This window comes from Chrysochloris asiatica, unplaced genomic scaffold (assembly GCF_000296735.1).
Source record: "Chrysochloris asiatica unplaced genomic scaffold, ChrAsi1.0 scaffold00105, whole genome shotgun sequence".
Taxonomy (NCBI): Eukaryota; Metazoa; Chordata; class Mammalia; order Afrosoricida; family Chrysochloridae; genus Chrysochloris; species Chrysochloris asiatica.
Window position 1 is genome coordinate 2,273,944 of NW_006408623.1, and position 15,083 is coordinate 2,289,026.

At 41.5% G+C, this 15,083-nt stretch overlaps 1 protein-coding gene across 1 annotated transcript in view; it reads left to right on the top strand.

Annotated features, from left to right (window-relative positions):
* Positions 1-6,763: 6,763 nt before the first annotated feature.
* ZRANB1 (zinc finger, RAN-binding domain containing 1) overlaps positions 6,764-15,083 on the top strand; it is a 51,591-nt gene continuing 43,271 nt past the window's right edge. Inside the window, exon 1 of the mRNA XM_006867428.1 lies at positions 6,764-7,943. Coding sequence (XP_006867490.1) covers positions 7,043-7,943 — 901 coding nt within the window. The 5' untranslated portion in view covers positions 6,764-7,042. The remainder of the gene's footprint in view (positions 7,944-15,083) is intronic.

Here is a 15,083-nt window from a genome sequence, read left to right on the forward strand (position 1 = left end):
CTGGAGAAGGATAGCATGTTAGGTAAGTTGGAGGGTCAGAGAAAAAGAGGAAGACCCCCAGCAAGATTGATTGGCAAAGTGGCAACATCAGTGGGCTTAAGCTTGGCAACAGTAGTGAGGTTGGCCCAGGGCTGGGCAGTGTTTCGTTTTGTTGTGCATAGGGTCGCTGTGAGTTGGTATCAATTCAGTAGCACCTAACAACAACAAGGGCAGGCTGAGCCTAAGAAGGTAACGTTTGAGCAAAGACCAAAAGAGGTGAAGGGAGCAAATTATGCAAAGAGAACAGGATGTATAAAAAAAATCCAGGGTGGGGGTGAAGACATAATCGAAGAGTGATGTAATATGACACAGATTTAATAAGAAAAATTCTGCCTGCTATGGTGAGAATACTCTGGGTGGGGTGAGTAGGGTCAAAGTAGGGAGACCAGCTAGGAACTATTTGTGAATTAGTTCATCCCAGTGAAATGTGATGCTAGTTTGGGAACAAGGTGGTAAATGATCAAAATAGGAATCTATTTTGAAGGTAGATGTAGCAGAGCATGCAGATGGCTGAGTTGGATTTGTGATGTTGGATTTCTCCCTGAGACCTGGAAGGATGGAGTTGCCACCAGCTGTGTTTAGGAAGATCAACGGTGGAGCAGATTAGTGGTTGGTCGACCAGGAATTCAATTTTGGAAATATTCAAGTTTGAGAGGTCTTCTAAACATTCAGATAGAGATGTCAGGTAGGAAGCTGGATTCTCAAATCTGGAGTACAGGGGAGTTATTGGCCTTTAGGTACTATTTCAAGTCCTGAGATTGAATGAGACTCCCTAGAACTGAGCCATTGGAAAAGTAAAGAAACCATCAAAGATTGAGGAAGTACAGCTAAGTGAGAATGCAGAAAAACCAGAGGGTTCTATTACTTGACTAAGCCACAGCTATTAGTGGCAAAAGTGCTTTGTAGTTTCATATATTTTATTAAATTAAATTACATGCAATGTGTGTATTTAATGGGCAGAGGAATGGAAGTGATGACTTGCTATGAAATAGTTCAGCTGTTTATTGGTGTGGTGGTGGTGGTGTGCCCGTGGAGTTGGTTCCGATTCATACATAGCGACCCTGTACAGGGTTTCCGAGCTTTTAAATCTTTACTGGAGCAGGAAGCCTCATCTTTCTTCCACGGAGCAGCTGGTAGTTTCGAACTGCTGACCTTAAGGTTAGCAGCCCAATTCATAACCACTACGCTATTGGTGTAGTATATACGTTATGGATTGAATTGGTTCTCCCTTCAATGTGTGTTCCTTTGGTTAGGTCATGATTCTCAGGTGTTTGGTGGTTATGTGATGATTCCCTAATGATGTGATTTTATGTGATAAACCAGTAAGAGGATTAAGGGTAGGCTGCTGGTGTAGTGCTGTAGGATCAGCACTGGACTGTCAGTCACAAGGTCGGCAGTTCAAACCTACCAGCAGTGCCTTGGAAACCCTATACAGGGTCGCTGTGAGTCATAGTCAACTCGATGGCACTTACCAACAATGGCAGCAATGGCCTTAATCCTATCGCAATCCTGATCCAGTGTAAGGGAGCTTCCCAGGGTTGTGGCTCGGAACACCTTTTATATCTTTAACATAAAAGGAGAGAAAAGTGTAGAGAGAAGAAAGGACCTACCATCACCACGAAGGAAGAGCTGGGAGTGGAGTGTGTCCTTTCAATCTGCTGTCCCTGTTCTGTGAAGATCCCATTGTTGTTAAGTGCCGTCCATTCGGTTCCGACCCATAGCAACCCAATATAGGGTTTCTGAGGAGCAGCTGGTGAAATTGAACTGCCAACCTTGTGTTTCAAACCTACCTTGTGATTGATTGCTTATCCTATAGTGCCAGGCAAAGCTCGATGGACACATGGACATTTCCAAGGAATGCTAGGCCCACAGATGCTGAAAGGAGAAAAGGACCTTTCCCCAGAGCTGGTAACTCTGAATTCAGACTCTGGCCTCCTAACCTGTGAGAGAACACATTTGTTTGTTTAAAGCCATGTGGTGTTTTTGTGATGGCAACACTAGGTCAGAGAGAGTTGGGTACCGGCAGTGAGGTGTTGCTCTAGTACAAACCTAAAATGTGGAAATGGTTTTCGAATAGGATAATAAATAAGACGAGGCTGGGAGAGTACTAAACTGCCTAATAGGAAAAGCCTCAATTACCTAAGAAGAAACTGTTGGTGGAATTGTGGATGTCAAAAGCAGTTCTGATGAGGGGCTCAGAAAGAGGTTGAGGAAGTTGGTATGTGCTGTGTGGTGTGAACTAGGGAAAGAAGCATTTTTGCTTAGTATGTAACCTGGTAGATAGAAAGATGTCACAAGTGTATCAAATATGAATCTCAGCCCAAAAACACAGGTGGAAGTACCACATTTGATATTTGAGAACCACCTTGATTTGGACTCTGCAATCCTATCTGTTTAACCTCAGTCCTCCTTGGGGCCCTGCTCCTTTATGCTGTTTATTCAGGCGTGGTGTGGAGAAGCTCAGGTTGCCTGCAGTGGTTTTGGTAGTGTCTTTCATTGCCCTACCTAAGATTCTTTCAGCTGAGCCTTAAAGGGTAGGTAGAGTTTACCAGATGTAAGTCTGTGTCTGTGGTGGTGCTTGCTTATCGAGGGAGTGGATTGCCTTTATGTATGTACCGTTGGAAGGAGGGGCTCATTTATAAGGTGGGGTATGTGGGGTGTGTTTTAGGGACAGTGAGTGGTTCCTGTTGGGTTATGAATATTTGAGTTTGTGTGGCAGGAATGAGCTGAGAGTTTATACTGTTGCACAAGAGCGTCAGAAACAGGTTCTTGTTATTATGAGGACTAATCTGGTAACCTTGAGCTGGATGGATTTGAAAGGGAAGAAGCTTAGAAGGCTTGTCTAGTAGTTCTGACCTGGACTGAGAAGGAAGGGTTGGTTGTAGTGGGAATGAAGAAAACAAATGATTGGGCAGAAATCACTAGACAGAATATATGGGGAGGCAGAACGAATGACTGGGTTTCTGTACTAGGCGCAAGATTATTAATGGTGTTAATAATGGAAATTGGAGAAGTCAGGGTAGGAATTTGTTGTGAGAGGGAGACGGGGTTTAATGTAGGATGTGAGCCTTGAAATGAGATCACGTTTGGATCGACAGACGTCACCAAAGCATCCATTTTCCCTGTGGATGGTTATGAGGAAGACAGTGACGTAGGAAGATGCCAATGAGAAAAGAGGAACTGACTGTGTGAGGTTCTTGCTTGGATAAATGGTAAATTAAAATTTTTATTTACACACATATTGCAATTTGTGTTTACATTGTAATATTTTGACAATTTAAAAACTCAGTATGTTTGAAATATCCTTTTTTGTTTTAACTTTTCTCTGGGATGGTTGGTGAATATTTATAAATTGATGTACTGCTACAACAGTTCTGAATTCTTTCAGCAAAATTTTACTTACGTTATGACATTAGTGATATTGTCTGGTAATTTCCATGTTCCATTAGATCACCCTCTCTTTGTTCTTTGGAATGGGCATGTATATGGATTGGGAAGTATGTAACCAGAAGCGGTTCTTAATTTTGTATTGGAAAGTAGTTAATACATTTGGAGATATCATTCAGTCTCTAGATAGGACGTGAATACACAGATGACTTTGTGGACTCTTTGGTGGTCCGTAGGATGGCATCGACTGGTATTGATGTGAACTAAGAAGAAAGAATAACTGTTGTGTCCATTTCCCCTTAGAGAAGGTCTGGAGCGTCTGCAAGATTTTATTGTTGTCACAGTGCAGTAGTTAATGGAAGTGTGGTTCATTGGATAGAATTTGAAAACCAGTTTGGTTTACAAAATTAGACTTGCAAGTTAAATTTATTTGTGCATATAAAGGCAGCACTGGTAGCGTAGTGGTTACGAATCGGGCTGCGAACCTTAAGGTCAGTGGTTCGAAACTACCAGCTGCTCCACGGGAGAAAGATGAGGCTTTCTACTCCTGTAAAGATTTACACCCTCGGAAACCCTGTACATGGGTCGCTATGGGTCGGAACTGACTTGATGGCACATAACAACAACAATGAATGCATGTTAACTTAAAATAGGATTTGCTTAACAATTTTTCTGTACTGTGTCATGTTAACTTTCAGGGTTGGCTGCTATTGAAAATAGTTTTCTATACTTTGTGGGATACTTTGACATTTGGGAGAAAAATTGTACGCAGTATGAGTTTAATCTCAACAATACAAAGTCACATAGCTGAGTTGATGTTATTTTTATTGTTCCATGCCATTTACTGATGACCACACATGTAAATGGTTGTCTCAGATAATCTTTGCCAATGAATTTTAGCACTCAGTTGCTAAGAAATAATGTTCCTACAAAGCTTCAAGTCTCGGCAGAGTGAGTACTATGCATCAGAATCTAACATTCTTGAATTTGGCTTTGGTATTTGTCACCCAGGTTTTCTGAGAGGGCTGAAGTATACTGGCAGGCTCATTAGACAGCTGTTTGTTCGTTATTTTACCAGGCATACATGGCGGTGATTATTTTTTCTTATGACATTGGGTTGTCTTTTTTTTTTTTTAATTTCTTGCCAGTCTTGGTCATTTAGATATGTGATGTTGATACCTTAGCTGCATGACTGTTAGCTGAGATAATGTTAAGATAATAAACTATTTACTTGAGCCTACAAGCAAATCAAAGTAAAGTTTATCAAAGCAAGCATGGATTTTTAAATGTGAATATGTGAAATTAAAGATGGAAATTACTTCAAATAGCCTTGGGTTCATTATAGCAATTTTGTTGTTGCCATGATGCGGTTCTACTTGCTCATTTAACTTTTCAATAGCATAAGCAAGTAATTTATATTTAAGGAATTAAAAGGAAGAAACTGCCATTGAATCACGATTGTTCACATTGAGAATGTATATATGATTTTAGTTCCCTGCCTTTGAAACACATTTTGGACTGCTATCAGATTGTGGGTAATCAGTGAGTTACAAAAAGTTTAAATGCCTAAGCAAGATTAATTTAGATTATTTAGGTTAGGAAAAAAATAAAACAGACAGTATTTTTTGCTTCCTATACTTCTTTGCATTATTTATACTACTTTCCATCCTTCAGCAATTCCACGTCAGAATTGACTTAGCACTTCGAAATTAATCTCAATATAATATTAGTGCACACATACACAGTAGTTGCTCCCATGTCTAATTTGTCTTACCAACCCAACTGGTTAACATATTTTATTGCAGTGTTATATTAAAATTCTAAATGTAATAATCTGTTATTAAAAGAAATAAGTAGAGTAAGTGGAGAATCGATCAAAGTAAAGTCTTTATAAACATCAACACGAAGTACTTTTGGGTATGCAGCAGCAGATTTCAAGTGAGACTCAGTTTGGTCTCGTTTACAGACTAGCTGTAAACAGGACTAGTCCGACAGAACCACGTCTTAACGGTTAGCAGTAGGTGCCTGAGGAAGTCGGTGTCTGAGGCCAGCATGGAGACTCCATCTGGTCTTTGGTCTGATTTAGAAACTAACTGGTTGCAAAGTGGAGGCTAGAGCATTACTAAGCCTTGGTCAGTGTGATTATTTAGTTTAGCTGTTAAGTAGCCTTTCTGCCCAACTGGGATGAGGACTTGGCCTGCTGGGAGCTCTGCACTTGTACAGTGAACTATTGAGCCTCCAGGGGCAGGAGCCCTTCCCGAGGAGCAGGGAGGAGGGAAACATTCTAGTTACTCTGCCCAGGGTCACTGGCTCTTTCTCATTAAAGGTAGGCAGAAGGGTGATCCTCACTGGATTGAGTGGGGATTTGAAAAACGGAGAAGTTGGCACTAGTGGCCAATGCCTAATTTGAAGTTTTAAAAAAATAGTCATTATTGAGATTAAAAAAAAAAAGTATCATGTGTTGAATGTATAACGGATGATCTTCTCTATGACCTTTCACTCAATTCACAATAAAAAGTTTAAAAGTTAAATTTAAAAAACACTTGATGGAAAAACACCACCAGCCATTAGACTTGCCCTGCCAACTGCATGATTTACAAATTGTTGTAGTTGTTAAGTTTCTTTGAGTCAGTTCTGCCTCATGTCTAGAATTTCTGAGGGGTAGCTGGTGGGTTTGAACTGCCAACTTTGTGGTTAGCAGTTCAGTGTTTACCTACAGCATCACACCTGGACTATAAACTAGTTATCCTTAAATCATGAAATGTTTGTTACAGTGTTTAGTAAGTCTACTATAGAATCACAGGAAGCGTTAAGATAGTGAGTCTTTTGAATTGGAACTGGAGTTTGAATATATGAATATATTTAATATATATATATATAAACACACATAAAATATAATGTAGTGATACTGTTAGTAGTTGTAGCTACGTTCTATCAATTTGAAGTATCCCTGAGTACAGGTCAGCTATATATAAAGGTTTTTACTAAGCTCCTGGCAGAACTGTTTTGAGGATACAGAATATTGAGGAACTGGATCTCTTTTAAAGTGTTATAAGGGGGCTCCAGAAAGTTTGTGGGGGAAAAAGAAATCCTAATAATATCTTTTCAGTCGGTTTCCCCTCATAGTTGGTTAGTTGTAAGGAGGCCTCTTCAGCATCTTTTCTGCCTGTGCTAATTAAGAGTAGTGGTGGTACTTAACTACTTTCAGGTTACTTTTGATAGAATTGACTTTGACCTTTTGAATTCTTCAGTGAAGTAAACATGACTATACTTTCCCCTGTAGCATAGTAATCTGTGTTCATAATCTGAGAGTATTTAAGAGAGTTCTCAATTGATGGTGGTGTCCTGACTGCAATGAAACCCTTCTAGCCTATTTTAAGCTGTCAAGCACTTTTAACACAGACCTCTCTTACCTCTTGCTTATCTCCTTTGCATCCCAAAGTACAATTTCATTGTATTTGAGGTCTAAGATTTTTCTTTGGAAACTTATCTCCAGTGTCTCTGTGGAAATAAAGAATATTAGAAAAATTCACTATGAAATTTTATATGTCTCTTCTGAGAAATGCATGTTTTATAAGTTGCAGAGTACTGACATTTTCTGGGCATATTTTCAGAGATGGAATCTTGTAGTTACTGTTTTAATAACTATGTCCCAATTATTTATAGCTTCCTGCCTGACATAACTTGCTTCAAGAAGTGCACAATGTCAGAACGTGGAATTAAGTGGGCTTGTGAATATTGTACGTATGAAAATTGGCCATCTGCAATCAAGTGTACTATGTGTCGTGCCCAAAGACCCAGTGGAACAATTATCACAGAAGATCCGTTTAAAAGCGGTTCAAGCGATGTTGGTAGAGATTGGGCTCCTTCTGGCACAGAAGGAGGAAGTAGTCCTTTGATATGTCCAGACTCTAGTGCAAGACCGAGGGTGAAGTCCTCCTATAGCATGGAAAATGCCAACAAATGGTCATGCCACATGTGCACCTACTTGAACTGGCCAAGAGCAATCAGGTGTACCCAGTGCTTATCCCAGCGTCGGACCCGGAGTCCTACAGAATCCCCTCATTCCTCGGGATCTGGCTCAAGACCCGTTGCTTTTTCCGTGGATCCTTGTGAGGAGTACAATGATAGGAATAAACTGAACACAGGGAGCCAGCATTGGACTTGTTCTGTTTGTACCTATGAAAACTGGGCCAAGGCGAACAAATGTGTTGTTTGTGATCATCCCAGACCTAATAACATTGAAGCAATTGAATTGGCAGAGACTGAAGAGGCGTCTTCCATAATAAATGAGCAGGACCGAGCACGATGGAGGGGCAGCTGCAGCAGTGCTCACAGCCAAAGACGATCGCCTCCTACCATGAAACGGGACTCTGAAATGAAAATGGATTTTCAGAGAATTGAGTTGGCTGGTGCTGTTGGCAGTAAGGAAGAGCTTGATGTGGACTTCAAAAAACTAAAGCAGATCAAAAACAGGATGAAAAAGACCGACTGGCTATTCCTCAATGCTTGTGTGGGTAAGTTTCTGTTTTCTGCATTTCTTGAATGGAATGGGGAAAGTTTTAAAAATGACATGAAAGTTGTAAGCAGGATCAATATGAGTTAGCATTGGTTTCTTCTGCTTATAAATATTTCTGCAGCATGGTATCTATCTGCATTTGGATCTATCTGTGGTCTTGTCTTCTGCATCACAGTGGTGGGGCAATTTTTATATGAAAAGGAAGGTTTTTTTTATACATCAGTAGTAGTGCTATGGGATAAGCACCGGGCTGCTAACCAGAAGGTTGGTAGTTCAAACCCACCAACCACACTGTGGGAGAAAGATGAGGCTCTTGTCAAGATTTCCAGCCTCGGAAACTCTACCCAGGGTCGCTAATGAGTCAGAATGTGCTCATGACAGTGGGTTGGGTTTTATGTAGAACATATACCTGGAGTTTCAGACTGCTCCTCTATTTATTGTGACAAGATGTGACTGAGGAACACCAGCTGCTGTTCCTGAGTGTTTGTCAATAGTGTGAACATCTTGTGATGATGGAGGCTTTAGTCAGATGTTAAAAATATCACAAAAATGTGTGGTTCCAAGAAGCTGAACAAACATAACAGTGACCTTGAAATTACTGGTGTTCATTTAACCTGAACATCAGATAGTAAACATTGACAAACTTTATGAGACTAAGTCCATTTATTGTCAGACTTGTGGGTTTTGTGTTTCCCTAAAGAGAACTTAGAGATTGTTCTCAGCTTCTAAGAACTAATTGGTATGGGACAGAGCCACGTAGGAGCAGGGGTTTCTCCTTATTGAATTCACAAAAGAGGTCTTCAGGTTTTTCCTTTTGAGGAGACAGATATTTAAATTTCATGGTTTAAATTATTTGGATAGAGATGCTTTAAGTTTTGAGTGATCCCTTTTTTTAATGACTAAAAGTTTTGTGTGGAGCACAGAACCCTTAACATTAGCTTGGTGATGGTGGTACTTCCCCAGTATGAATTTCTTTTGTTTTCCTGGATCTAGAAAACAAGGAAGTACATATATTCTGAAGTGTATAAACCTACCAGTCCTATGAGGAGGTTTCAAGAAATCTGGGTATTTTTTATTTTATAAGAAGAATATGCTAGCAGTGGAGCCCTTGTGATCACCAGTGTGATCCCCTTGTCAACAGGTGCTTAGTAACTGTTAAGTGCCTTTGAGGCCTTTCTGACTCAGCGACTAAGCATACAGCCTGGTGAGGCTGTGATCTTCTCGGGAGTGGAAAGCCTGATCTTTCTCCTGTGGAGTGGCTGGTAGGCTCAAAATGCTTACTTGTGTTTGGCAATCCAGAGCTTAGCGTATGGAGCCACTATGTTCTCTCTTTCCCTAGGTAGAATGATCTCTACCTGCCTTCTCCCAGTTCATCCCATTGCCCCCTCCCCGATCACATGATGTGATTATCTTTTTTTTGATGAATTGAGTGCTGGTTTACATGGGAGAACATAGGTTTTACACTCATCCTATCGTATTTCGTTTTATTGCAATGGTTACAATCCCCTCCATGCATCATCATTCAACAGTATTTGCTTCTTGTCCCTCTGTTTCATTACTTTTTTTTTATTGAGGTGAAATTCATGTAGCATAAAATTATTTTAAAGTCAATGATTCATTGGCATTTAGGACATCCACAGTGTTGTACAACCACAATCTCTGATTAGTTCCAAACCTTTCCATTGCCCCAAAAGGAACCCGCATCTCCACTAAGCAGTCATTCCCCATTTCCTTCCAACTTCCCCAGCCCCCCAAGCCAATCTCCTTCTGTCTGTATGCATTTACTTAGTTTGCTGGGCTTGTCTTTGTTGTCATTCTTTCCTGTCTTCCTGGGCTGCTGCCTCTGATTTCTTCTCGTACCCCTCCTCTGCGTACTTTGTATGTCTTCTCATCCTAATAGCAGTAAGTTTACTTTAAAGGGGGAACTAAAACTATCAATACTGGATTTAGTCTTACTTCCAAAGCAGTTTCTTTGTCATTCAGTGTCTGTTCCCATTCCCAATTTTTAGGTTTGTAGGATCAAGAGTTGATTTGTGTTTGGTTCTTGGTAGGTAATGTAGATTCTGACTTTCCGATTGGTAAATATCTTGATTGACTTTCATGAGCAAAATGGTTCTGAACTGAGGACCAGATTATACTCTTTTAGTGGTAGTAACAGGTTCAAGTCTACCAGTTGCTCCTTGGAAACCCTATACAGGGTTACTGTGAGTCAGAGCTGACTGACAGCACGTAACAACAACCCTCAGTAGACCTTGCTGAAATATGTTACAAACGTAAAGCAACAGCAAGAACACAAATACTTGTTTACATTGTGTTGGGCTTTAGTTTAAAAAGAGAAAAAAAAAAGACTTTCAGCAGTAAGAGTAACAGAAGTCTACATGTACTGAAAATGAATCTCTGCTTCCACATTTCTGGTTGCCCTGTGTTTCCTAGACTTCATAGACACACTGTATTGTGGCTTATGTGGCACTCACTACAGGATAATGCACTGGACTGCAAGGTGGTTTGAACCTCAAGGTTGGCGGTTCAAACCCACCAACTGCTCCTCGGAAACCCTTTATAGGGTTGCAGTAAGTCGAAACTGACTCGACTGACTCGACAGCACTCAGCAACAACTGGTGTTATGTATGCAAAGGAAATCGGCTCCTCAGTAGGTATGTTGTTGTTAAGTGCCATCCAGTTGTGCTGATCTTTCTGCGCCACTCCAGGAGTGCAATAAAATATATACTGAGTATAAAATATGAGACTCTCCCATTTGAAATTGGGAAAAAAAAAGTCTTGAATTCTGGTCAGTTTGGTGGCTGGTATAACAGGAATGGGGTCCTGGTGTGGCTCTGTGGGTTAATATGCTGGACTGCAAAGTTGGTTTGAGCTTCAAGGTTTGTGCTTCAAGCTCACCAGCCGCTCCTTGGAAACCCTATACAAGGTCGCTATGAGTCAGAACTGACTCAGTGGCACTTCCCAACAACAACAATAAGGAATGGAGAAGTTTGGGCAACAATATTGAGCATAGATCTTCTAAATGACTACTGGATGTAAATTTCACATGTCATATTATCTTCTTTGGTGAGAAGATGTGAACTTTTTCTCTTGGTGGAGACAATGCCAAAACCTGACCTCAATAGAAGTGGCATTGGCAGTGTGGGCTGTGGTGGGAGTGGGAATTTAAATGTGCAGTTGTCTCTGTAGTTTGGTGCCAGGTGTTTTCAAGGAGGTCACATCTGTGCTCGTCATAGACCACCTTTCTCAGTGGGCAGATCTAGAAAATAGGGCAGTGATACTGTCTACACTGTTTTCTGCTCTGCTATTGTATTGAATCTGTTACCCTTTAAAAACAAGGCTGAAATTTATAGCCCAAAGTGATCCCTTGAAAGGTAAGAACCTCAGTTTAAATCTGTTACATAACAGTGAAACCTAGACTCATATCCAGCTACTTATAATGAAGGCAGAAGGTGTGAATTGAAATTTGCTGTTATCTCTGGAATGTCTGCAGTCTGGTGCCAGGTGTTTTCAGGGCGGTCACATTAATGCCAGCTACTTATTCAACAGCTCTACTTAGTGGTTATGAATCGGACTGTGAACCTTAAGAACTACCAGCTGTTTCGTGGGAGAAAGATGAGGCTTTCTGCTCCCGTAAAGATTTACAGCCTCAGAAACTCTATACAGGGTCGCTATGAGTTGGGACCGACTTCATGGCACATAACTACCACTACCACTTTAATACCTATTGGCCGTTTCTGTTTCAAAGGAAAAAAACAACTGGTTTATCCCTCAAATCTGTCCTCTTCCAGTCTTCCATCTCAGTTTATCATTCCATTTGCTTGGTCGTCCTTGATTCTTTAACCCCTTTTTCTCAAAATCCTGTTGACTGTACATAAAATATATATCCAAAATCTTTCTTCCCATTTCTGCCCACCCTGGATTAAACCCAGGACCTTCTCTCTGCCCTTGCCTTCCTTCCATCTCTTCTTAACATAGGAGTTTAAGCATTGTTCAGAACCCTACAGTGGTTTCCTATGTCTGTGTCCAAGGCCCTTATAGACTGGGCAAGACCCTCCTTGTGTTCTGTGTCCTGCCACCCCACCCACACCATTTCTCTGTTGCCTTATGCCCCACCCTTCCATTCCAGCCTCACTCACTGTTTGACAAGCAAACCAAGGGTGGTCCTGTCTCTGACCTTTGTATTTGCTGTTTTCCGTCTGTGTGATTGGTTTGTTAACTGTCGCTGTTCTGTCCTCAGACGGCTTCCCAGTGCGTTCCTCCCTGTCTGCTGGGTCGCCCTCTCCTGAGTTGTCCTCTGCCCTTCCTGCCTCTGCCCTTCCTGCTTCATTTCTCTTCAGAGCACTTGGCACCATCTAACACATGTTGCTTCTTCCTTCACCAGGTTTGAAGCTCAGTAAAAGTCTGTTTAGTTCATAGCTGTGTCCTAGTACCTATAACTGTGCCTGATACAAAGCAGATACTCAAGTATTTATGAAATTAGCAAATGACTGCTTTGAGATACTGGGGTGTGGAACACTAAGGTCTCACTTCTCCCCTGGGCTTCAGAGTTGTTTTCTCCTAGCTGTATCTGCCACTTTCCAGACTTGTGCTTAGGGCTTGACCAGGGTCAGCCAGCACTGCCTCTCCTTGACTAGCTGCGATAATAGAGGTCATAGATATATAATGTTCTAGGATAAACGCTCAACCACAAGGTTGGTTTGAACTGCAAAGTTGGTGGTTCAGACTCACCAACCACTCCCTGGGAACTCTATACAGGGTCGCTATGAGTCAGAACCAACTTTACAGCACTTAGCAACAACAGTTGGGAAGTTATCTGCCCTTGAAAAGGTCCCTGACTCATGAGCCCTCTGCATCACAGAATGATATGGTGTCCTGTCTGATTGGTTGTGGATCAGGCTGTTGGAAAGGATAGAGAAACCTGAATTTATCACCAGGCACCAGTCAGTGACAAAGAATGAGACCCCTGAGAAGATGGTTGGCACGGTGGCAGCAGCAGTGGGCACAAGCGTAACGGTTGTGAGGATGGTGCAGGACCTGGCAGTGTGTCGTTCTGTTGTGCATGGGGTCGCTGTGAGTAGGAACCAACTGGCTGGTACCTAACATAACAATACAACAACCAGGCAGTAAGTGTGTAGTCACATTTTTTACCTTTTCCCATCTTCCCACCTTCACTGATCACAGGATTTGGGAAAAAGAGAAAAAGGCCAATCTCTTTGTCATATTTAAAATTGTATCAAAAATTTTTTTTCACTTGTGATATTTTTGTTATTGAACCTGCTGCTTCCTAGTTGGCATTTTATTTCACTTGTTACAGTATAGCTGCATCTTTCTTACAGCTCGTTTGTCCAGTGACTCTGGTGATGGAAGGGGGGAGATTTGGGGTTAAAGTGTAGAGGAAGAATGAACACGTCTACACTGAAACTTAAGTTTTTATGCTGAGTGCTCTGTTACTCTGTAGCAGTGACACAAGCAACTTTCATCTGTAAGTGAAGCTGCGCAGGGGTCACAGCTCCTGCTTTGAGGTGACGTGCAATGTGCTTGGGGCCCTTGTTGAGAATCACTGGTCTCCTCACTGCTGAGTAGTGTGATGAAGTGGGATTAGGAAGATGGTTATCTTCATGATTCCAGAGCAGCAGTAGGGCCTTCCTTCAGATTTGGACATGTTCCTGGTGTGGCACTGGGCTGCAAAGTCGGTCTGAACTGCAAGGTTGGCGGTTAAATCTCATCACTTGCTCCTTGGAAACCTTATACAGGGAAACCCTATACAGGGTCACTATGGGCTGAGGGCACTTAATAGTAGCAACACCAGTACTAACCTAGATGATGCCAGCTAGGGGGCTGTAGATAGGTACTGGACTGCTAATCCCAAATCACTTGTTCAAGATCCTACCGTACCAGGGTTGCTGTGAGTCAGACGGGACTTGACAGCACTTAAAAACAACAATTTAGATCATTAAAAATTATAATCTATTGACAATTGTCTTTAGAGTTTTCTGCCAAAACCTTACATTGTATTTGGTCTGTTATCTCACTTTTTCTCATAACTGATGAAGTCTCTTAATTGGTGAAAGCAATTTTCTGTATTGATGCCAATAATATTTTACCCCATTGTCAGAAACCTCTGTTTCGTATAATCTGTGGCTCTGTAGGATAAGCACTGGACTACAGACCACAAGGTTAGCAGTTTGAGCCCACCAGACACTCTGCAGGAGAAAGATGAAGGCTTTCTGTTCCCACATAGACTTCCTGCCTTGGAAATCCTGTACAGGATCACTATGAGTTGGAACCAATTCCCTGACACTTGAAACACCAACAACAGTGCACAAGTTAGCTCTAACTAGAAATGTCGGAAACGTGGTTGGTATTCAATATGGCAAAATTTGTCTTTGGGTTCACTAATAGGTTTTGTTCATTTTAATACAAATTAGCAGTGTATGGGCTTATTACTTTTTTTTTTTTTTTAAACACCTTTTTATTATGAATTGAGTGAAGGTTAGCAGACAAGATCATCAGCTTTACCTTCAACAATCATATGTTTTGCTTCATCTCAATGAAAACAGTTCCTTCTTGCCGCAACAGTTATCCAGCTTCCTCTCTGTGGCTTCCCGTTTACATCTTATTTCTCACAAATTACCACATTTTGCAAACCTGCCTCCTTCACACAGGCACACAGCCCTTTTCGGTCCATGTGCCTATAGCCCACAACAGCGTTAGCTCTCCTTGCCATCATCTCTGCCACGATCTGTGCCATCCTGTTACCCTAGGTGGAATCTCGTGTTCTTCCTTCTTGCTGGTCCTGGGATCCTCTGTTCCTGACATGAAAGATTAACCACTCCCCCCTTTTAGTTACACATCTAGTACAGTTATAGTTGTGACAATTGCAATGAAATCCTGGTAATAGTTTCTCACAGCTGAATCATAAAGTCCTGTCAGCATCACCACCCCCCCCCCATCCCCTATCACCAGATTCATCTGGAGAAGAGGAAAACTATTCAGTGGGGATTCTGTCTTTCCCTCCTCATTCTGAAGCTAAGCAAACTCATGAAAGTCTGTAAGCCAGTCACTTCATGCCTTTATAGCCCCCCATTTTCAATAGCTAAAGTCTAAATTACCTGTGGTGTGGCGTCGTGGGTTA